At 40.6% G+C, this 25,272-nt stretch overlaps 1 protein-coding gene across 1 annotated transcript; it reads left to right on the top strand.

Annotated features, from left to right (window-relative positions):
- The first annotated feature begins 11,671 nt into the window (after window positions 1-11,671).
- Window positions 11,672-24,379, top strand: wnt16 (wingless-type MMTV integration site family, member 16). The gene is made up of 4 exons (XM_055650837.1): window positions 11,672-12,030; window positions 12,133-12,359; window positions 15,266-15,561; window positions 20,705-24,379. Exons 1-4 carry the CDS (start codon window positions 11,936-11,938, stop codon window positions 21,167-21,169), a joined length of 1,083 nt encoding a protein of 360 aa, XP_055506812.1. The 5' UTR covers window positions 11,672-11,935; the 3' UTR covers window positions 21,170-24,379.
- Window positions 24,380-25,272: the final 893 nt, after the last annotated feature.

Below are 25,272 nucleotides of genomic sequence, written 5' to 3'. Positions count from 1 at the left end.
AAAACAGAATGAATATCGTGAAGAGGAAAATTAATGTTGAAAATAGATACAGAAGGGTGAAACATTACAGTACTTGGGTCATAAGCTGCATTAAATGTGCGTGTGATGTCCACGGATATGATCTTAGAGTAAAGGGACACAATGAAGAAATACAACAATCAGTATAAAAACTGAAAAGGCTGGAATCTCTGAGCAGGTCGGATGGAATCTGTGGAAAGATAAGTAGAGTTAACGTGTCAGGTTTCTTTGTCTGGGGGTGATCCTGGCCTGTTCAATGTTTCCAGGATTGTGTATATTTATCTCAGCTCTACAGCATCAGTAGTCTTTTTTATCATATCCATCAGATAAAATGAGCACAGAAGGTTAATTTTAAGAGAGAGAAGGAGAGGGAGATGGAGAGGGAGAGGGAGATGGAGATGGAGAGGGAGAGGGAGAGGGAGAGGGAGAGGAGAGGGAGGGAGAGGGTGACAGAGAGAGAGGAGAGGGAGGGAGAGGGAGATGGAGAGGGAGGTGGGAGGGAGATGGGCGGGAGAGGGAGAGGGAGGGGGCGGGAGAGGGAGAGGGAGCGAGAGGAGGGAGGGGGAGGGAGAGAAGAGGGAAGGGGAGAGAGAAGGAGGGAGAGGGGAGAGAGAGACTGAGAGGGAGACTAGATGGAGAGATGGAAAGCTAGCTGAATTTCTAAGTTTAGAGCTTTGGTAAATGAAGAAGTAGCCACTACTATGGAGTGCCTACGTACTATGTACTAGAGACTTTATGGTGGATGTAAGGGTGCAAAAGGAAAAGGCGGGGAAGATTTTTTTTAACTGGGGCAAATGTACAAAGGGAAGTCAGGAGTGAAGGGTTATTGGTGAAAGGATTTAGAGGATATATTAGAGTTGTATTCCAACTCTCATATTGAAATATACTGTTGCAATTTACATCATTTTATGCGATGGCCAAAATAACCTGCTTTTGTGATGAAAAACTCTTGGTATAATTCCTTTCAAAGTGTAATGTACAGGAGGAACTGCACTTGCCATGATTTTAAGTTAACAGGGAACCACTGAGACATAGGGGCGGCACAGTGGCGCAGCGGTGGAGCTGCTGCCAGATGGCGCATAAGACCCAGGTTCGATCCTGACTGCGGGAGCTATTTGTATGAAGTTTGTACATTCTCCCTTTGACCGCCTAGGTTTTCTCCGAATGCTATGGCTTCCTCCCACACTCCAAAGACCAACAGATTTGTAAGTTAATTCACTTCTGTAAATTGTAAATTGCCCCTAGTGTGTAGGGTAGTGCTATTGTATGGGGTGGTCATTTTACGGCATGGACCCGGTGGACTGAAGGGTCTGTTTCCACGCTGTGCCTCTAAAGTCTAAAGTATAAAAGTATAAAGCTTGCACCAAGATCTGAAATACTGCATTACTTAGGACAGTTAGATAACAAGATAATTTATGCAATCCAAAATTAAGTAGCCAGAAAATGACACAGCAGATCAGACTTTGTGAATAAATTGTCAAAACAAAACTGATTGGGATTGTAACAAGGAAGAAAAGTACAATATAAGCTCTCAATCTTCAAAGACAGGCTCTGAAGGTATGGATTCTTTGGATGGAGTTAGGTGGATGGGGTGGTAGAAACAAAGGTGACTAGCCCTAGTTTAGTTTATTTTAGTTTAGAGATACAGCGTGGAACAAACGTTTCAACCCACTGAGTCCATGCTGACCAAATATCACCCACACACTAGTTCTATCCTACACACTAGGGACAACTTACAAAAGTCAATTAACCTACAAATCTGTGTAGGTGGGAATTGCAGATGCTGGTTTAGACCAATGTATAAAAACACACTATACTAGGCACAAAATGCTAGAGTAACTCAGTGGGACAGGCAGCATCTCTAGAGAAAACGAATAGGTGATGTTTCAGGTCCTTCAACCTACAAACCTGCATGTCTTTGGAATGTGTCAGGAAACTGGAGGATCTGGAGATAACCCATGCAGTCACCGGGAGAACATGCAAACTCCGTACAGATCGTCTGTGGTCAGGATCGAACCCGCTCGCTAGTGTTGTAAGGCAGCAACTTTACCGCTGCGCCACCTCGCCACCCTCTGCTGCGGCACTGTGCCATCCTCCTGGTGTGGAAAATAAATGTACCATTGAAAGAGAGACCCATACCAAAGTAGGGAGAAATACAAATGTCTTAGTTAAGTGTTGCTGGCAAACTGCTGTTGCTCATCAATTGGATAGAGGACTAAATCAACCAGCCAGGGTGGAATAATTGTGGGCAATAAGTCTTTGTTTGTTGATCCAATTTTATTGGGTGATATCAATGGCAAACGATTATTGTTTTAAATTACTCTAAACAGAGCTTTGGGTGTGTAAAGTTGAACGTACAAGTTTACACCTTCGTTTTGGGCTCAATGTTCTACAACTAATGTGGAACCATAATTTATGCAGAACCTCACTGCCTCTATCAAATTCCCAAGGTGACTAAAAGTCATTCAAGCCAATAAAATAGATGTACTATCCATGCCGGATGTGACACATCATTGCTCAGAATTCAGGTGTCCAACACTCATTCTATGGGCCCAAACAGCTGATAGACAACAAACAAAATAATGTTCGCTTTTACACATCTGATCTTTTTTGTAGAGACTTTTTCCTGGGCTGAAACTATTTAACATTGACAACATTAATATTAACAAACACCAATGGTTCATACATTTTCCATCACTAATACAGTGCATCACAGTTCATGCTACTTCAAAAGGCAACAGATTGATACCTGGAAATTGACAAATATAAACAGTACCTGCTACCTTCAAATCCAAAAAGCATAATGCCAAATATAATACTAAATATCAACGTAATCAGCATCAAAACTTAACAATTAGGAGAAAGTGGTCATTAACGTTTTCAGTTGACTTGGGGTGAACTTCCAATTTTTCATAATAATTACTCATCTCTTGTTCCCATGTACAAAAAAGCAAAATAGCTGTTTCAGATTCAAGATGTGGATTATTTTCAGCTGGAAGGGAAAAGTAGCTTTTCAAGCCATGAACCTGAAATACTGTTAGTTGTGAAAAGCAATGACTGCTTTTGCATCATATTTCCTCTGTGACTGATGATCAATACCACTATCTTAGTAGTAGGCCCCCCCTTAGTCACGACTGACCATTATCTTATACACATGAATAATTGTAATGTTGTCACATGGATATGAACATGGTAAATACAGTACGTGACATTGATCGAGTATCTATGAATTGGATTTTATTTCAGCTGTGTTACAGAAAAAAGAACTAACACACTTTGTAGCTATTATTTAACATTTTATGTTATCCTCAAAGATTAAAGAGATGTGCATTCAAATTTAATAGACAGCATGAGAAATATTGTGTGCGTCAGATTTTTTTGGTTAAGACTTTTGCCTCAATCGGAAAGTGACAGTGCTTAAACTAGGTTACATTTTCACGCTTGGGTTTAAAATCCCAAACATGAATGTTTAATGCAGCTTAAATTTTAAATAGTAATGCAAATTCTATTCAATTCTATCCATTCAATATAATGCTAGTTTTTATTTTGCTGTAGCCTACTTTAAGATGAAATATTAAAGGTTAACCACATGCAGCTGTTTGGGTACATAAAGAAGTTTTGATAACTGAAATGATAGTTCTCCTGTTTTCTGACCAGTTTATCCGAAATGACATCAGCTGAACTAGATTGGCCCAGAATTTCCAGTTGTAGTGACATTAACATTGTCAATATTCCACATCATTTCTCTGGAAAGCTGACAATAACCATTTTCTCCTTTAAACAAGATGTTGATCAGTGATGTTGTTCGCCTCTGCAGATTCCCTATTGCACTTGATTACTGATGCAACTAACATAAAATCAATTATTTTAAAATAAAAAATGGAATTGGAGTGTGATGACATGTTGCCAGTAGGTGAGACAGATAACCCTATATATACACCCGTTTTAATTCCTCATGCTAAGAAAATCAGCAGAAATCACATCTGTAGAAATGCCCTGACTCGAAACATTGTCTGTCCACTTAGAAAATCAGCAGAAATCATGTGTCTCAAGAAAGGTCCTTTCTTTGTCTGTTCATTCCCTCCTTGGGTGCTGTCTGACCCATTGAGTTCCTCCAACACCTTGTGTTTAGCACAAACCAGTGCAGTAGCTAAGAGACTTCTTAAGGGCCTGCCCCATTTTCATGACCTAATTCACAACCTTTTTTACTGGTGGACATTTTTCATCAGGCTAGAAAAACGCCCCGCCCCGATTGATGCCACGAGTACCTACGACTAGCATCACGACCTACCTACGACCTGCTAGGGCCTTGTGATGACCATGTTGCGAGTATGAGTCAAGGGCAAATTCGGCAGAGGTCGTGCATTAGGTCGTGAAAGTGTGACAGGCCCTTCACTATCACCCAAGAGATACAGACATCCTGACCTCGCAACACACAGTCACTGTAATTACAGGGCCTGCATGTGCCATGGAGACTTCCATTGTGCCCTGAAATGTGGTCAGCAGGACAACCTCCAAGTAAGGGTGAAGTGTTGGAGACTACACCTCCAACTCCATCCCAGCCCCCCCCCCTCAATGACCCCATGATCACAGTCAATAGATAATCCTTCACAAGACTGAATCCTTGGAAAGTGTCCTGCCCTGATGGTGTACCTAACCATGTTCTCAGAAACTGTGTGGCCTAACTAGTTGGAGTTTCTGCCTTTCCCCCACCTGCTTTAAAAGGATATCCATAACACCTGTGCCCAAGAAAATCAAGGAGACATAGCTGATCAAGTACAGACTGGTGGCACTCAAGTCCATTGTGATGAAGTGCTTCGAGAAAGTGGTTATAACATAAATCAGCTCCTAACTCAGTAATGACCTGGTCCCACTTCAATGTATCTACTGCCACAACCTGATTGTGAGCTGATCTGATCGAAGAATAATAAATATTGACGAGTCAGAATGCAGGAGGGATAGTGATAATCTGATTGAGTGGTGCCAGAACAACGATCTTCCTCTCGATGTTAACAAGACCAACGGGCTTAATTTCAGGAAGGGAAAGCTGAGGAATCATGCATCTATTATCTTTGGTGAGGTGGCATTGGAAAGAATCTACAGGTTCAAGAATCTGTACCTACACATCTCTGGTGATCCAATCTGGGTCCAACACATAGATGCGATGACACAGAAAACTCACCAACACCTCTGCTTCCATGGAGGTTTAAGATGATTCAGCATGTAACGAATACTCTATTGAACCTCGACTGGCGAATGGTGGAGCGCATACTGACTGGTTGCCTCATGGGCTGCTTCAATCATTTAAATAAGAATGACGGAGGATGCATAATGTGGTAGACCTCCACACCATCAAAGGAATCTACAGAAGCCATCTCAAGAAGGTGAGTAATATCAAAAACCCACAACACCCTGGCCACGCTCTCTTCTCGCTGCTACCAGTCAATATAGGAGCCAGATAACCATTACCTCTGTTCAAGAACAGCCTTGTCCTGTATACCACCAGGTACCACCCTGCACAACCCTATCTCAGCAATTAACCACTAGACTCTGCATTACTATGGGTTCCTCTGTGAACTTTGTATGTTACACTATCATGGTCCTGTTTACTGACAATAAAAAAAAAAATTGTATATTTATTGTGTCTAATAAGGAAGTAAGAACATTATTCTGGTTCATATCCCGTGTAAATGACAAATAAACACACTTGAACTTTACTTTGAAATATTGTAAAAAATTCTGGAGGGCTAGAGGGAGTGATAAAGCAAGAGGATTTTGGAGAGAGAATCTTGAGCAGAGCACTTTGATGGCCAAAGCTCTGTCAGCTGCAATGAAGTGGAGCCAAATCTGAAGGATGGGAACAGCAGGATGATGGTCCAGGTAATCTGGGACAGGGTCATGATAGAATTGCGATCAAGCCGTAAGTGTTGAAGTCAGTAAATGGATGACAAACAAACAGCCCGTGTGAAGCCGGGGTTATTGTTGAGCTTTTTCCAATGTCATGATTAAAATTGACATTTAGTGCACACGTCTGATTTTGTGGACTTGTAACAGTTTACGACGTTTACAGAAATAGTTATCATTGCATGAAACGTATAGCAGTGTAATTTATTTGCAAATGCACATGTAAAGTAAGGGAAGATAGACACAAAGTGCTGGTGTAACTCAGCGGGACAGGCAACATCTTGAGAGAAGAAATGGAGAGAAGGGCCTCGCATTTTGACTGATAAATCTTGGGACACAAGTATTTTTTATTCTGAGATTTGATAAGATAGGATTTTACAATATACATCCACTTAATGACGATGCTGATAAATACGTCAAGATCTCGCGACCCTGTAGTAAAAAGGGATTTGATCGAAGGTTTTAACCAGAAAAGTACTTGGAACTGAGCAAATTAGCCGTATGGGAGACATTGTGATCCGTGTTATTGGAAAAATATATTCATAGATATCCTTCCACACATCTCATCTGGGTAAGGAAGTAGCTCGAAACACATTGTCATTTAATGAATCAGATTTGAGTAGCGCCACGGCAACCGCCTCGTTGAGTACCGCCAAATAGATATATACAGTATTGAGTGTTGTTAACTGATATTGAACAACTATCAACAGTGGTTTAAGCCAAACAAGAGTTGCAATTATCAACCCGTATTTTGTTCAAAATATTTTCGATCATAGGATCCTTTCCAAAATACTGAGTTACAGAGTTCCGGTGACTTAAACAGAATAAATAGCACAACTAGAGTATCTATGGCTGCGAATTTCAATTGTTCTACAGGGTACTTTAAACATCAAGACTGATCTTTGTAGCAGAATAATTCCGTACAGGACATGAAAGGAAGTATGTTCACCACTTGGCGGTTATGTTGGTTATGTTAATTTGCAAATACACGTACAATTTTATTGAACGCATTTTTCCATTCGACTGGTGTTTTATTGATTATCGTTCATCAATGATGTTCGTGGCTCTGCACTTATTGGCTCCTGTTCCTGTTGACCTGATGTGGCATGGTTTTTGATTTAAAATATATAGAAAAGACGTACCATTAAATTCACATATGCCACAAGTAACCATGTCAGTAGAAAAAATAAGTCGTTATTTTTAGATTAACTAGAAGCGTTTTAAATATAAATATTAAAATAGCAATACTAAAAATGACATTTCTAAATGCTTCCTCGTTCCCCTACTCTAAACACTAATATTCTAATTTACTGCCTATAACAGAAATAAACTAATGCGCTTGGAACTTTTCTTTAGACTGGTATATTAATATATAATATTAATGGATTACATATATTACATATTAATATATAATATTAATATTAATATATAATATTAATATACCAGTCTAACTCGGCGAGTTATGAATAGGGAGGCTTCACGGCAGTCGGGTCACGACCCATGACCCGTAATGTTGCTACCCTACTCCAAATGGAGTACACGCGATGTACTGCAGGTAGGCACTTAACATTGTTTCCAGCGTAGCGGGCCCGTTAAAACCCGCTGAAATTGTCAATTTTTGCGCTGTAAATAATTATGGAAATCAGGATAAGCGTGAGACGTTTAGCATACTTCAGAATTCCAAAAATAAGGAGAAATGACGGTAGATAGAAACGAGAGCTGAAGGGGGCAACAACAGCCAGAGTGCTTGGTGAACATTGGCCGTTTGCTCACTGCATTTCATCAACTAAGGCATTATTTGTGTTTTTTTCTTGATTCCTTTGGCATCTAAAAAGTTTCAGAAGTGATAAATCTGGCTGGAATTTTTTTTAAATAGCCCAGGGTTCTCGTGGGTTTTTACATACAAAATGAAAACGCATCTGAAGAAAAATTTACAGCCAGATTTATCACTTCTGAGAATTTTTAGATACCAAAGGAATCAAGAAAAAACACAAATAATGCCTTACTCTATGAAATGCAGTGAGCAAACGCGATAATTCCCAATATTTTCAATGTTTACCAAGCACTTTAGCTGCTGTTGTCCCTTCAGTTCTCGCTTCTCTATACCTTCATTTCGCTCCACTTTTGGAATTCTGAAGTTGGGTACATGTCTCTCACACTTACCCCGACTCCCACAATTTTTTTCAGCGCAAAAAATCAACATTTTGGCGGTTTTTTAACAGGTAGGATACGCGTTTCTAGCATTAATAACATATACTGGAAGTGACGGATGTCTTCCAGTTGGATTTAGCGGCTCCGTGCGTCGAGCCCTATCAACTGAAATGGCTCCGTAAAATATACAAAAATCTGAAACACATGTAAATAATTCAAACTTCAAACATGTCACGGTGGCACAGCGGTAGAGTTGCTGCCTTACAGTAAAATGCAGCGCCAGAGACCCGGGTTCGATCCCGACTACAGGTGCTGTCTGTACGGAGTTTGTACGTTCTCCCGTGATCTGCGTGGGGTTTCTCCGAGATCTTGTGTTTCCTCCCACACTCCAAAGACGTAGGTTAATTGGCTTGATTAAAAAAGAATGTAAAATTGTCCAAGTTGGCGATATGCAGAGTACTGCCCTGCCGACTACAAAACTCAGAAGGTTCATGATAATATTACAACGACTTCTAATAGTGTGCCGGTTCAATTGCACGTCAAATAAATGGTGTGGGATTAAAACCCCGATGATATCAAATAAATGATAAGCGTTAAAACAGGACACCGGTTTGAGGAATTTGGTAACACCCAAAAATGCGTTTTTTTAATAATAATTTATTTCGCTATCTAATGCGGAATTAATGTATGTAGCATTTGTATTGAACGAAAGAAACGTTATTATTGTAGAATAGTTTTCGTTAACCGATCAAAATATTTTGTTTGTTGCAGGAATGCACGTTCTAGGGGAGAAGGTAAACTATCTACATTACGAAATTTAGAGCTGAAATAGATTTACCATTGTGTTAACATTGTACAAGATAAACTCTGAAATTTACATTGTAGCTGTACTCTAAAATATTCATACTTGACGTCTGTTTTTAAGCAGTGCACACCCTCTGAATAACCCCCTCTTCTACCAATTCTGCCACTCCCCTCCCCCGGGTCCACCATTCTTTATAATTGAGTCTTTCGGATGAAACTAATTTTAAAGGCTTCACTTGAAGTTACGGAATGTCTCACTCCATTATGGCTGTTGTCGTATTTTCCAAGGCAATCTTTCAGTGATTAAGAGCTTTCAACGAGTTGCTCGAAGTATACCAGAAGCAAATTTATTACCGTTTGGAGTCAATCTGCCAGGTAGACGCACAGACACACATAATAGGTTTGCACCCGCACGGCTATTCATCCGCATGCTCACGTGTTGTGAAAAAGGCCAAATCTGTGTGCCTCGTGTAACAAACTTTACTTTTGTTTTGAACCGAAGATAGACTCAAAGCTGGAGTAACTCAGTGAGTCAGACATCATCTCTGGAGAAAAGTAATTGGTGACGTTTCGGGTCGAGACCCTCCTTCAGACTGACAGTCAGTTTTCCTATCCAAGTTGAATATGGATAAACTAAAATGTGTACATTGGTAATTCCGGATTAACTCCATTACATTGAAGAGTAACAATACATCGTTTAAGAAAAACGTTGACATAATCTGATCAAAATATAGCATCGCAAATAATCTCCATCGCCTGCGATATGCTTTGTGTAAATGTTTGCTCGCTGATGTTGAGTAACAACCAAATCACTTTGGCAGGATGTATCATGCTAAATGCATTCTGTGCTTTGATGAAGGGAATGATTAATTAGACGGTCGGCTGTGGAGAGATTTGGCAGTAAATTGGGAATTATCCATTACACGTGAAAACAGAAACCATAAACGCTGTCGAACAGGATGCTTGGATTAAATATCCCAAATCGTTTTGGAGAATACTGAAGATTCTCGGTTTATTTTTAACTCTCAAGCATATACGCACAATTCTTACTTAAACGTGCCGTGATCGTCCAATACATTCGCCAATTTGATAAAGTACTGCGAGATGTTCTTGAAGCTAAGAATTTGCATTGCAGTGAGGAAGTAAGAATTTAATTTAGTTCTAGAGGTACACCATGGCAACAGACCCTTCGGCCCACCGAATCCTCGCCGATCATCGATCATCCGTTCACATTCGCTCTATAGTTAAAGATCAGATGTGTAAATTGTACAATCTAAACCATCACCGTGGCAAACTAGTATGTACAAACAACACAGGAATAGTTATATCAGCTGCATCGAAAGACTGATTCAAGGAAGTAGCTGTAGCACGATAAATACCCCCAAGTAACCATGGGCTAGTTATTTAATTGCAGTTATCATCCGATGGATATTTTAAAAAAAACAAACAGATTACCCCATTTTACATTCGAATAATAATTCGTAATTTCCTACTTCAGGTTTGAATAAACAAGAAATGTGAAGGTTTGCTGTTTAATGACAATTATATTTCAATCTGGATTAGAATATTTCCATGCGTAAAAATAAAGCCAAATATCCCGGACAAGAACGATAAAGCACAATTTAACATAGGAAGATAGACACAAAAAGCTGGAGTGTCTCAGCGGGACAGGCAGCATCTCTGGAGAAAGGACCCTGAAGAAGGGTCTCAACCCGAAACGTCACCCATTCTTTCTCGTCAGAGATGCTCGTCAGAGATGCTGCCTGTCCCGCTGAGTTACTCCAGTTTTGTGTGTGTCTATCTTCGGTGTAAACCAGCATCTGCAGTTCCTTCTCACACATAACATGGGAAGGGTTGCGTTCCACTTTTTACATACACACGAAGACATTAATTATTCCGTGTTTTTTTTGTTAATATATCGTTTGAGACAATAACATTTACGAAATATTTCCAAATAGATAAAATGTGATTAGAGTTATCAAGGCCAGAACAACATTTAATACCGCACTGCCCTTGCACACGCACACAATAAAAATGCTGAAGTCCGATGGAGTTTAACATTTAGAAGATATATTGCCTGAACAGTATTTCATTGTGTCAGGATCAAATCATTAATAGTACAACCCTACTTCAAATGACAATATTTTTACGGAGAAATGGTTCAAGAGTCTGGAAACGTGGCTGAACTTAATTTCCACATTTCATACAAACTTTTAGATGGCATTTATTTAACTTGAACAACGTCAGCAAACAAAATATAAACATTGCCTGGAATAGGCAACAACGTATCTGAAAAGAAAAGACACACTTCATGTTATTACATCGTAGTTTCTCGACACTGATGTTGCCTCGCGCGCTGCGTGTTTCCGCGTTCTTTACTTTTATTTAAGATTTCCAGAAAATTGAGTTACTTTGCTTTTCCGCACAATTATTAAATTACAAATCGGCTCCTATTCAATAAAATAATATTAAAGTGGACAGAATAGAGTTTATGGCAGCAGCGTTTTAGTAAGTTCTGTGTGTGTGTGTGTTTGTGTACCGACTAACAAGCTGGTAAAGCACTTCAGAACTTAAGACCCACAATGATTTCAACTGAAGTTGAACTTGAAATATTCTATTAAACGTTTAGCCTCCACCCGCAGCAGAATGCAACCCATCTTGTGTTTGAGGTTAACACTTGAATGGATAAAGTATATAGAGCAATTCTCCGGGTATGGTGTCACAAGGCCACCGACCAATCGCTCCAGTAGTCTGCCTGTTTTATTGTAATGTAGCCCTTTGTCCAATGGGCTGTTGTGGGCGGCAACTAAAGGTTTGTCAGGAACAATCCTTCCCAGTGTCAGCTTCATCTCTTTTGTTATTCTGCATCTCTTTTAAACTTTGCCTCCCCAGTCCACCGGTCAGTGTCCCGTTCTGTAAACTCCCGGAGAATTACAGAATGGACAGTGTGTTCGTTATAAGGAACAATCCCGCTAAAGTTGCAGGAGTTTGCGCTTATTTTCAATTGCATTAACGACGCAACACACTCGCGTGGCAAAAGATAATAAATGATTCGGTCATGGAGAGAGGGTCTTCGTTTGGATTACACCGGCGTTCTGTGTTATTCGCCGTCATTCTAACTGTATTTCCATGTTACTGTCATGGAAATTGGATGTAAGTAAAGCTTAATACGTCCAACTTAAGTGCGAGATGCCTGTCTATTCGCGGCGTGCAGTTTATTTGGTAGTGATGTACGTTTCTATATACTCGCGACAGGTGGCTGGGATCCACAGCCAGTGGACTGGCGGAGAAGATGGGCTGCCCGGCTTTGCCGCTTTCAAACAAACTGAAAGATCTATGCAAAAGGAAACCCAGTCTTTTGCCGGCCATTAAAGAAGGAGCGCGCATTGGTATCCACGAGTGCCAAAGTCAATTTAAACACGAAAGATGGAATTGCTCCATCACCAGTGATTACTCCGTGTTTGGCTTTGAGCTAACCAGCGGTAAGTCAAGAATTGTATTTTTAATGAATGTTCCAATCCAGGTATAAATAAAGCCACTGCTGCAAAGCTCCAGCCAGAGTAGAAGATGGAGTTTCATTATTAGGTGGCAACAACATATGCAAATCCGACGTTACTATTTCTGATGGTACACAAACATGCTGGAGAAACTCAGCGGGTGCAGCAGCATCTATGGAGCGAAGAAAATAGGCAACGTTTCGGGCCGAAACCAAGGGGTTCCTATTTCCTAAACGTTGCCTATTTCCTTCGCTCCATAGATGCTGCTGCACCCGCTGAGTTTCTCCAGCATTTTTGTGTACCTTCGATTTTCCAGCATCTGCAGTTCCTTCTTAAACACTTTACTATTTTTGATGTCTGGCTAAATCTAATACCGTCGATGCAATAAAAAGAACACTGCAGTTGTTGATTAACACAAAATGCCGGAGTAACTGTTGTTGTTGAATAGGTTTTAGAGATGATCATTTTAAATGTAACGATGCAAGTTGATTCCACTGTCCCGTGAAACCGCCAATAAGTAAATGAGCCATTCTGCTTAATATCCCCATGTAATTTCCGTTAACTTTGTCAACAAGTTTTCAACCCTCATTTGATATCCGTTTGGTGAAATTAAACGTTTCCGAACACAACAAAAAAATTGTAAGAAAAAAGATAGGAACAGTTGAGATGAATTTTACTGTGGAACCAGTGTGATATATAACAAATTACAACGTTAAACCAAAATTAAGTTATTTATGGTGGGGAAAGAACTGCAGATGCTGGTTTAAATCGAAGGTAGACACAAAATGCTGGAGCAATTATTCCTTCTCTCCAGAGATGCTTGCTGACTTCCCTCTAAGTTGCTCCAGCATATTGTGTCTAGCTTTAAGTTATTTATGGTGTATTGTAATCGCGTTTTAAAGAAAAAAACCTTCTTTACACGATGGATGGTGTCTGTCGGATAAACTTATCCAGTTACAATCATTTAGTAAAGTATTTTACAAAAAACGTTGTTTTTAAGGGGATCGGGGAATTTCGGACAGATAACGATCGGTGTAGGTCGTTAAAATGGTTCTACAAAATGGACAGGTTACAGCAACAAAAATAACCCCTTCATGTACTCCACAATCTCACCTAATGATTACATTTGTGTGCGCGGTCCACTGCACCGCCCGCAGCTGGGGAAAGGGGATAGTGGACATTCACGTGAAAGTATTTGATTTCTATCTGTACAACATTGTGTGTGCCGTTTGCACAGGAAACAAGCCGACCATATTTCAATGAAATGGAAATTAAGAATTGCAAGCTATTCAAGTCCTTTAGTACTTGCCGCTTGCTTGTTCTCCTGCCTTTCAGAGCGCAAGCCGGAACCATAAAGTAAGCCGATAAGAATTTATCATTTGTTAAATATTCATTCATGAAAAGACGGCCAGCCACTCACCCTACACACGCCGTAATGAGTCTGGGGTCCTCGTGTGACTACTGAAGTGTTGACTCTCGGCTCCAGACTGGCGCCGGGACGCGGGCATGGGAGACTGCATTGACTGAAATTGCAGTACAAACTCCACGAGATATACAACCATTTTCTGGTTATAAAGAATTGTTTGTTAAACTCCCTTTGAATGTTTCTTCTTGTCATAGAGTCGTACATCAAGAAAAAGGCACTTCAGCCCAATTTGTCCATACCGGCCAAGGTCCCCCCACATTTGCACGCATTTGGCCCATGCTTTCCCTACCTTCAACTACCTCCCCTGACACATCTTTCCATACACCCACCCATGCGAAAATGTCCCCTCTCAGGTTTCTAGTAAATGTTTCCCCTCACATAAGACCAATGCCTTAGAGGCACACAGCACAGAAAAAAGCCCTTCGGCTTAACTTGCCCGTCGACGCTGGTACCACCTGCCCTCTGGTTTGATTCTGATACGGGAGGATGTTATTTATACATCGGTTGCGATGTGTAAAAGCAAAACATAGGGGACATTTAAACAAAAAGTACACACATTGGTCAATTAGCAGCCCAACCCCTAGACCTAGACCGCCTAGACTTACATGATCTCCCAGTTGCTGAACACTTTATTCCCCTTCCCATTCCCATACTGGCCTTTCTATCCTGGCCGCCTCCACTGTCAGAGTGAGGCCCAACGCAAATTGGAGGAACAGCACCTCATATTTCCCTTGGGCGGCTGACAACCCAGCGTATGAATATTGATTTCTCTAACTTCAAGTAACCCTTGCTTTCCCTCTCTCTCCATTCCTCCCCCATCCTATTCTCCGACCAGTCTGATTGTCCCACTGAATAAATTGTATCTTTATATGCCTCCCTGTCACCTTCCCCTAGCTAACAATGAACCATTCTACATTTCCTTGATCATCGTCTGCTTTCACAAGTTCACAAGTTATAGGAGTAGAATTAGGCCATTCGGCCCATCGAATCTACTCCGCCATTCAATCGCGGCTGATCTCTGCCTCCGAATCCCATTTTCCTGCCTTCTCCCCATAACCCTTGACACCCGTTCTACTCAAGAATTTGTCTATCCCTGCCTTAAAAATATCCACTGACGGCTTTCACCACCCTCTGTGGCAATGAGTTCCACAGATGAACTACCCTATGACTAAAGAAGTTCCTCCTCACCTCCTTTTTAAAAGAGCACCCGTTAACTCTCCCACCAATGAAAACATCCTTTCCACATCCACTTTATGCCTTTCATTATTCTGTAAGTTTCAATGTTCCCTCGACCTTGTAAACTGCTTTGATCTGTCATTTTCACACCTTACCCTTCCATATCTCTAGTCTCCCTCTCCACTGAGTCTAAGACTGAAGTAGTGTCCCATTGCTATACTTGCTATTTGCAGCTGCTATGGGAAGAATGTTGCACTAACGCTGTGCTTTGCCCTGCCCCGTGGCGCAGGTACTAAGGAGAACGCCTTCATCCAGGCGGTGATGGCGGCGGCGCTGGTGCACGCCGTGACGCGCGCCTGCAGCGCGGGTAACCTGACCGAGTGCTCGTGTGACCGCAGCCTGCAGGCCGGCGGCTCGGCCGACGAGGGCTGGCACTGGGGCGGCTGCTCGGACCATCTGCACTACGGCACGGCCATCAGCAGGAGGTTTGTGGACACGAGTGCCCAACCGACGGACGGGGAACTGGAGGCGGACAGAGAGGCGCGGGCGGTCATGACCCTGCACAATAACGAGGCCGGCCGGCAGGTAGGGAACTCTTTATACCCCCTCACTCACTCATTTTCATCCTCTCTTCCCCTCTGCCACACCACGATGTGCACCCATTACTTCCTTACCCCTCCCCGTCCCTTCCCAACCCCCTTTCGTCCCCCTCCAACTCCCCCCATTTCCATCTCCTCCCATCCCCTCTCATACATACAGAATAGTGAAAGGCTTGGATAGAATGGACATGGAGAGGATGTTTCCACTAGTGGGAGAGATAAGGACTAGAAGTCGTAGCCTCAAAATTAAAGGACGTTCTTTTAGGAAGGAGATGAGGAGTAATTTCTTTAGTCAGAGGGTAGTGAATCTGTGGAATTCTTTGCTACAGAAGGCTGTGGAGGCCAAGTCAGTGGATATTTTTAAGGCAGAGATAGATAGATTCTTGATTAGTACCGGTGTCAGAGGTTATGGAGAGAAGGCAGGAGAATGGGGTTAGGAGGGAGAGGTAGATCAGCCATGAATGAATGGCGGAGTAGACTTGGTGGGCTGAATGGCCTAATTATACTCCTATTTCTTATGACCTCCCCCCCCCCCTCCAATCCCTGACTACCTCGCCCCGCCACTTCCCAATTCCTCCGACCCATCCCAACTCCCCCTCCATTCCCATTCAACTGTCCCAATCCGATTCAATCACATCCGAATCCTTCCAACCCCCAACCCCCCTCATCCCGTTTCCAAACACCCCCCCTCGTCCACTTGCCAACCCCTTACTCCAGCCGTCTATGGCTTTTTTCAGATTGGGTTCTGTTAAACTCCAGTGTCGCCATTCAGTCTTCAGTAAATGTGGTTTTACATGGCCACAATTTCATGAGAAATAAACAAAAAGTGCTGCAAATACTCAGTAGGCTACAGTTAACAAAACAAAAACACAAAATGCTGGCGGACTCGGCAAGTCACACAGCATCTCTGGAGGACACAGATGGGTGACATTTCCGGTTGGGACCCTCTTGCAGACTCATTGTAGTACGGAGGAGAGAGCTGGAAGAGAGGTAGGGGCGGGTCAAATGATAGGTGGATACAAAGGGCTCTTTATTTGGACGATGAGTGGACAATGGCCAGAAATGAAAATGCAAAACATGTGAGATAAGAAGAGAAGAATAGGAGATGTGTGAAATGTGAAGCTTTGGTTAATTTAGTATAGGAAGGTTGGCATCAAGTTGAAAAGAGTGTCAAAGCCATTTACAAGGATGTTGCCAGGACTTAAGTGCCTCAGCTGTAGGAAAAGGTTGGGCACACCAGGACTTTATTCCTTGGAGTGCAGGCGGCTGAGTAGTGATCTTATAGGTGTGTATAAAATCTTGAGGGGCACGGATAGAGTGAATGCAGAGTCTTCACCCAGGGTAGATGAACGAGGAACCAGAGGACATAGGTCGAAGGAGAGAGCGGAAAGATTTAAATAGAACTCAAGGGGGCAACGTTATCTTGGATATATAGAGGTGGTTGAGGCAAATACTATAACAACATTAAAAAGGCAGGTACAAGTGGGCATTTACATGGATACAAATGTTTAGAGGGATATGGGGCAAATGGGGAAAATGGGACAAGCTTAGATGGGGGCAATTTGGTCAGCATGGATGTTGGTCCGTGGGACTAGTTTCCGTGCTGTATGACTCTGTTGGAAACCTGAAATAAAATCAAATGCCAGAAAATGTACAGCAGAACAATTAGGGTGACACGGTGGCACAGCAGTAGAGTTGTTGCTTTACAGCATAAAGCTCTGGGTTTGATCATGATTGTTTGAATGGAGTTTGTACGTTCTGCCTGTGATTGCGTGCGTTTTCTCCGGGTCCTCTGGTTTTACCCCACAATCCAAAGACATGCAGGTTTGTACGTTAATTGGCTCTTGTAAATTGTCCCTGGTGCACAGGATAGAACTACTGTACGGGTGACTGCTGATCGGCACGGAATCAGTGGACCAAATGGCCAGTTTCCCCCACTCTATCTACAAACTAAACTAAACAGCACCTCTGGAGAGGAACAGTTAATGATTCGGTTGATAGTTTATGATTTTTGGCACTTCATTTATATGCAGTGTTATTCCATTCCATTTTTCTACAGAAATTCTGATATTTTTTATTGGGAAATGTTACTGTGGCTTCTGTATCCTTGTGCAGATTTGTTTTCCAAGTTAATTGATTAGACGCAACAGACTATTTGACCAATCATGCCCTCCTCTCCCTCTGCTGACTCATTGGTTGACATATTGTTGCCAGTAAATGTTCTTTGCTTTGATTGTCTTTCACACTCTAAACAAAAGACTGCTGTGATAAGTACATCATTATTAACTATTGAAAGTTTATCTCTTACTAATGAGAACAGTTTAAAGCCTTATGTTAAAACAAATAGAAATTCACAAGGTGACTTTCCACCTTGAGATGGTTTGTCACTGATGAGATATAGTTTTTGTTTTTTAGTTTTAGAGATTCAGTGCGGAAACAGGCCCTTTGGCCCACCGAGTCCGTACCGACCAGAGATCACCCCATACAACAGCACTATCTTACACACTAGGGATAATTTACGATTTACCGAAGTCAATTAAACTACAAAACTGTACGTGTTTGGAGTGTGGGAGGGAAGTGGAGCTCCCGGGGAAAACCCACGTGGTCACGGCGAGAAGGTGCATACTCTGCACCGACAGCCCCTGTAGTCGGGATTGAACCAGGTTCCCTGGTGCTGTAATGGCAGCAACTCTACTGCTGTGTCACTGTGCTGCCCCGATTTGAATGCAGGTAAGAACAAGAGAAAATAGGAGCAGAGAAAGCCACTGTGTCCCTCAATCCTGCCCCACCATTCAACATGACCATGGCTAATCTATGCTGGCCTCAGCTTCTCTTCTGTGCCAGTTCTTTATAATACTCCATTCAGTAATCTTTCAAATATATATCAATGTGACCTTAAATATATTTAATAGACTGACTCCAATGCGACTTTTTAGGTAAGGAGAACAAAAGTGGGCGCAGAACTTCAGAGTCACGAACACTTTTATAACTGTAACAAAACCTCTCTATTAAATTTCAAGCCCATTGGAATGAAGGCCAGTGTTCCATTTGTCTTCTCTGGACTTCATTCATTTGCATACACATGTCCCATTTAGATAAATATTTGCTTTTTGACTCCTTTTCCAAACTGCATAACCTCATGCAACCTTTCATTAAATTAAAGAATAAGTCTGAAGAAGGGCCTCGACCCAAAATGTCACCCATTCCTTCTCTCCAGAGATGCTGCCTGTCCCGCTGAATTTACTCCAGCATTTTGTATCTACTTTCAATTATAGTTGTTTCCCTTTTCTGAGTTCTTATAAATTAAAGGCAGATCAGCTTCCAACAGGTTAAGAAACCAAAAATGTCCTATTTTGCATGTTAACCAGGATCTCTCACACCTATTTTGGCTTGATATTTGAAATCATGTCCAAATTTAAACATCTCTGTGATTCAAGAAACAAAACTGCCGGAGGAACTCAGTTGGTTTAGTAGTGTGTGTGTGTATCTTTCTGTCTGTATATGGGGGGGGGGGTGGGGATGAAATGCTGACATCCCTCCCCCCCCTGCCACCCGCACACATGCACACACACACACAGAAGCTGCCCGGCCCGTTACGTTCGGCATTTTATTTTTTACTTCAGATTTCAGCATCTGCCATCCTTTGTTTATCTCCTTTTTCTGTGATTCAGTGACAAAGGTCTGACATTATTATGAAACTATTATTTCATTTTCCGCATTCCTGGGCTGTTTGAGCGCCATCGAGGTCAGAATGATGACACTAAGACAAAGAATGTTTGAATTCAAGTGAAAGAAGAATTTAAATTGCTTTAACAAGCCCCTATCCTGATCTGCTATCCTGAATAATGTGGGTTAAGAGTAAAGCAATAAAAGTTCTGCAAATATTTTAACCTTGCAGATATTTGCATTGTTAATCATTCAGAAATATAATGCACCACTGGTAGAAGAGATTGTGCCAAGATTGTATTTTTGTTTTGTTTCTATCCTGGAAAACAGTGGCTGGAAGTTGAGCTGCCCTTGGAACATTGATATATTCTCAATATCTGGTGCTGAATCTGCATTGGCAAACTTTATTAATAATTCCCTAAATACATTTACAATTCAGTATTACTATCACAGTTCTGATTTTTTTCCCTTACAGTGACATTGAAACTATAGCTAATCCTCACATTTACATTTGGAACTCTGTGTGCTCATTAAAGTAGTAAAATTGATCATGATGCTATTATGTGAATTAAGATGGGATGCAGATTCTGGCCCTAAATTGTAATTGGAGCCAAAAGCTTTGATATTTCTTTGTAGGGTTTGGGAGCTCGTATTTGCTTGTGAAACCGATTTGCTTTCCATAAATTTAGCAACAACGTAGGCTACAAGGCTTTCCATCACCGTCGGCGAGAACAAAGACGGACCCAGTGTAGGGGGGCCGCTGATATCAAAGAGGGGCTCTGGGTGGGGAAGGAAGACACTATGTATTGTATGCAAAATAAAGAATTTCTCTGTACGAAGTACACGTGGCAATAAAGTATTGCAGTTGTAGAAAAAATATGCCCAGACTTAAAAAGTTTCCTTTTCCATTTCTTGATTTAGAAAATAACTCTGAAGTTGCTCCTGATCACTGATCACACATCAGTGATGCCTAATCAGCTGGCATTTACAGTTGGAAACGCTGGCTTAAAATGAGTACTTATTTTTTTCTGCTTGATTTAGTTAACATGGAATAGGTTTCCAAAAGAAAATTCATATTACCACCATCACACTGCACTGCACTATATTCACTTCATATATTCAATGAAGACAAAGCAAATGGGCAGGTTAATGGTTAGAAAGGTGAGTGAGTTATGGGCCAAACATAGGCAGGTGGAACTAGCTAAAATGGGTATCTTAGTTGCAATGTATGAGTTGGGCTGAAGGGCTTGTCGCAATGCTGTGTCAATCTATGATTGTAAATGAGTTTCTGTGATGAAGTTTGCTTAATGTCTGTTCTAGGTAGACCATTGCACATTATTTCATTATTTCACTTAGTAATTGAAAAGAGAAAATGCATGAGAGATGTATGTTTAATTTATAAGGGTTGTGTATGTAAACTAAACAATAGTGGTGGTAACCATTTGTTTTGATTTCTGCTATAGGCTGTGTCCAAGTTGATGTCAGTGAACTGCCGGTGCCACGGTGTGTCTGGCTCCTGTGCGGTGAAAACCTGCTGGAAATCCATGTCTTCCTTTGACAAAATCGGCCAATTCCTCAAAGAGAAATATGAACACAGTGTCCAAATACTGGACAAGTCAAAGAAGAAGGTTCGTCGTAAAGACAAGGAACAGCGGAAAGTGCCAGTGAAGAAGGATGACCTAGTCCACATTAAAAAATCTCCCAATTATTGCGTAGAGGATAAAAAGTTAGGCATCCACGGGACTCGGGGACGTCAATGTAACCGAACCTCTCCCGCTGCAGACGGCTGTAACCTGCTGTGCTGCGGAAGGGGATACAACACGCACGTTGTCCGTCACGTGGAGCGATGTGACTGCAAATTCATATGGTGCTGTTATGTGCGCTGTCGGAGATGTGAAACAATGACTGACGTACACACCTGCAAGTAGCCATGGTTTGAACATGGGAAAACACACCAAAGAAGTGTGAGATTGCTTTATTGGATTAAATGAACAATGAACTTCAAACAAAGTTGAACAGGCTGTTAGCAATAACATTTTGGATGGTCATGATCTTTGGTTGAGTAGAATATATATGTATAATATATTGTGATTTGTATCCATGAGCTAAACCCAGGAAACATCAACAAGCAGAAGGATAAGACCATCACCACTTGATCTCTCAAAGTGTATAAAAGCCTCAAATATAAAGAGCCAAAAGTAAAACTCTGAGGAACGGCACAAGTACTGGAATACTACTACTACACAAGAGACTGTAGATGCTGGAATCTGAAGCAAAACAAACAGATGGAGGAACTCAGAGGGTCAGGTAGCATCTTGCTGTTGGGCCCAAAACAACTATTCCTTTGCCTGCATAGATGCTGCATAGCCTGCTTTCTTCAACAATGTGTTAAAAAAAAACTGAAATACAATCATTAAGTGCATTTTTAGCAGAGTTTGAATAAAGTACCATTTCAACATTCCAAAATAATTGCTTGAAAACGTTGTAATTTTATGAAGCTCAATAGCACAACTTATATAAAATGGCTGTTTAAGAAGGAACTGCAGATGCTGGAAGGGGATGTGAACAGTATTTCATTATTCTATTGATAAATCTGATCAATCTGAAGAAGGGTTTCGGCCCGAAACGTTGCCTATTTCCTTCGCTCCATAGATGCTGCTGCACCCGCTGAGTTTCTCCAGCTTTTTTGTGTAACCTTATATAAAATGGCTGCTGTACTTTGTTAAACTATAGAACAAATTAAACATATGAAAATGTAGCATTGTCTGGACAAGATATTCAATTTTCTTCTGGAAGATAAAATCTAAATTATTGATCACTTACAATTGAAAACATGGAGACACTGTATTTCAGTTGCATGGCAACAATGTGTCTAAAATCGTATTACTTACAAAGTAACATAATTTAACTTACTATGGTGTGATCTAATATAGCAGTTCATACCTCTTGAAAAAATATATGTATAGAGAGTTTTAATTTTGGACGACAAGCATTCTAACAGCTAATAATATCTGTAAATATTTAACTTATGCAAAATGTGTAAAAGGACAGCCATAATCTCACTGTAAAAATTGTAGATTATCCCAATTGCTATGCTACATTATGTATAAAAATTCAGGAGAGAATTGAAAACATTTAAAATGTGTAAATTATTTTGTCTTTTTGATATCTGCGGGTTTCTGGTAGATGACAGTTTTGGAGTTTAATTTTTGATGCAGCATATTCGGCAGGAGATATTCCTAATTGGAAAACAAGATTTTGATACAACACATGCAGTTTTTAAAGTTACCTTTTCAGAAAATCTAGGCTTGTGTGTAACAGTTTTCCTAATTTCCCTTAAACCTCTAGTATGAGTGAGGATGATAAGTTGTGAAAAATAACAGGGCGGTGAAAAATACCACGTTGATTATTTAAAAGAAGGAGTTTTAGTTTAATGATGACCTTGGGATTATAGGTCTTGCCAGATTTGTTTGTAAAGATGAAAAATAACAAGCAACATAATCTGTTAAGAATTTAATAGTTTATCATCTGCCTTGACAGTGAATTAATCCTGTTATATAAACATTATTGCAGGCTTCCAGTTTGTATAATTAACGGATGATGTTGTAAAAACAGAGAAGCATCAAAAATTGTACAAACATCCGTGCACGAGAGTACACACTTCAGATTACATGATATTTTTAATTTATATTACATCATGTCATCTAAAAAGACATCCAAACATTTATACAGGAGGTTCTTGCCATCTGCTTGTATGCACATCTAAAATTGTCATAGGCATGTTTTTTTAATCAGGCCTGTAAGGTCTTGAGACAAACCTTTTATCAAAATAGTGCAAAACAAGAAAACTTCAAACTGCCCACAGAGTAAAATATAATTTGACGCTATTATTTAGGGAATTCATTGGATTTTGTTTTACACACACATGGGGGGTTCCAATTGTCTAATCTATATTTAAAATGTCATTGCTTATTAAACAAATTTGTAATACTCTTTTATTCTAATTGTGGCAATTAGGATGTATAATCTTTCAATTTAATTAAACGTGTTGGCTTCCTGGTGTTAGTATGCAATTCAGTCCCTTTGAAATTAGATTGATTCCAAAATCAATCATGCCAAAATGAAAATAATTGTCTTTGGAGATATACATATACAAATTGAGGATGTGTATTTGCAGGGCACCCTGTTCAGATAAAGGGAAATATAATAGCAAGCAGTAAAATATGTGACAGTTAAATCAATGTAACATTGGTCTAAGTATATTGGTTTTTAAATATTTTTTGGTGAATGAAACATATGTTAGAACATAATAAATATTTTACTGCATCTTTATATGTTGCTTTTGATGTGTTAAATATGGATCATTTGATAGCATGGTTGCCTTGGCGTCTGAGGTTTGTAGATTTAAGTTCTACTCCAACAAATAAATCTAGGTCAATAATCCCAGTGTAGAACTGAGACACTCTCAGAGGTCCTGTCTTCAAGGTGCAATGTTAAATCCTGCATGCCCCCTGCTTAGATACAAGAGATCCTAAGCAACAATTTCACAAAATGCAAGAATTTTCTTAATCTGGCCAAAATACATATGTTAAAAGATGATTATTGCCATTTGTAGAAGCCTTCAATGTACAAATAACTACCATGTTTTCTACATCGTAACAGTGACTACATTTCAAAGTACTTTAGACATGAATTGTTGTGGCATGTCCCAAGGCTATAAAGTGCTCTATAAAAAAAATGTTTTAAGGAGATGATTTCATTGTGTTGATTAATGTACACTAACTAAAATACTTTTCCAGGAAATGTGAAGTTTCCATTACATTTGTGACTTACGAGATGAGTCACTCATATAAGATGCCTAGCCCTGAGCTCATCATGTCGCCACAGTGTTTATGTGACTACGTTGGGGTTAGTATGGTTGGGGTTAGTAATTTCATTGAATGTCAAGGGTACGGAGTTGGACTCTTTTGTTGGAGGTAATCATTGTCAAAAGGATTAGTGATGCAAATGTTCACTGCCAGTTATCAGCTCATGCCTATTTGATGTTTGGACTACTCCATTTGCCGACAGTGGCAAATCGAATTGAGCGCCATGCAATCATCCCCAAACGTCCCCCTTATGACTTTCTTTCCGATGAAAAAATGTAATTGCTGAAGCATCAAGACAAGAGTCAAGAGTCAAGAGTCAATTTAATTGTCATTTGGACCCCTGGAGGTCCAAACGAAATGCCGTTTCTGCAGCCATACATTACACACAAATAGACCCCAGACACAACATAATTACATTTAACATGAACATCCATCACATAGCTGTGATGGAAGGCCAATAAACTTCTCTCTCCACTGCACTCTCTCCCCCCCCCCCCCCCCCCCGATGTCAGAATCTAAAGTTGGTTGGGTTTAGGATTCTGCCTAATTGCTCAAAAAGGAAAACGTAATTCTTTGATGCTATTAGAAAGGAACATGCACAAGTTGATTGTAGGTTATTTGCGGGCAAAGGAATTCCAAAAAGTGGGATCGTTTTAAAAGCGTGATGGGGGAGTTCAAAGCATGCGTGTTCCTGTTAAAGTGAAGGGCACAGAGCTATCTCTATCTGCAAGAGATAGCTCTGGCAGATAGAGTATGGAAAATCCAAAGATATTTTATGAGTATCTTAGGGAAAGAAGGTAGCTAGAGAGAGATTAGGGCCCCTCAGAATCCAGTGGTCACGAGTATAAGGAGCCCCAGGAGATTAGTATGGTTTTCTATGAATATTTCTATGAATTTTACTATGGAGAAAGACATGAAGACCAGGAATATTAGAACAGAAAATGAAGATGTCTTGAGGACAGTCTGTCTTAAGGTCGAGGAGGTGCTGGATGTCCTAAGGCATATGAAGATAGATAAAACTCCTGGGCCAATTAGATATATCTGAGGACACTTGAAATTCCAGGGGCCCTGGCTGAGATATACAAATCATTATCTGTAGGAAGTAACTGCAGATGTTGGTTTAAAATGAAGATAGACACAAAAAACTGAAGTAACTCATTGGG

The sequence above is a fragment of the Leucoraja erinacea genome, chromosome 19 (genome assembly GCF_028641065.1).
Source record: "Leucoraja erinacea ecotype New England chromosome 19, Leri_hhj_1, whole genome shotgun sequence".
In the NCBI taxonomy this organism is placed as follows: Eukaryota; Metazoa; Chordata; class Chondrichthyes; order Rajiformes; family Rajidae; genus Leucoraja; species Leucoraja erinaceus.
This window is presented reverse-complemented; position numbering and strand designations above follow the sequence as displayed.

What these genes read in the sequence shown, in the direction of transcription:
- wnt16 (XM_055650837.1), top strand. Translation starts at nt 11,936, where the DNA reads ATGGAGAGAGGGTCTTCGTTTGGATTACACCGGCGTTCTGTGTTATTC. An exon ending in TACTGTCATGGAAATTGGAT is followed by an intron (nt 12,031 to 12,132) that starts GTAAGTAAAGCT and finishes TACTCGCGACAG; the next exon opens with GTGGCTGGGATCCACAGCCA. An exon ending in ATAACGAGGCCGGCCGGCAG is followed by an intron (nt 15,562 to 20,704) that starts GTAGGGAACTCT and finishes TTTCTGCTATAG; the next exon opens with GCTGTGTCCAAGTTGATGTC.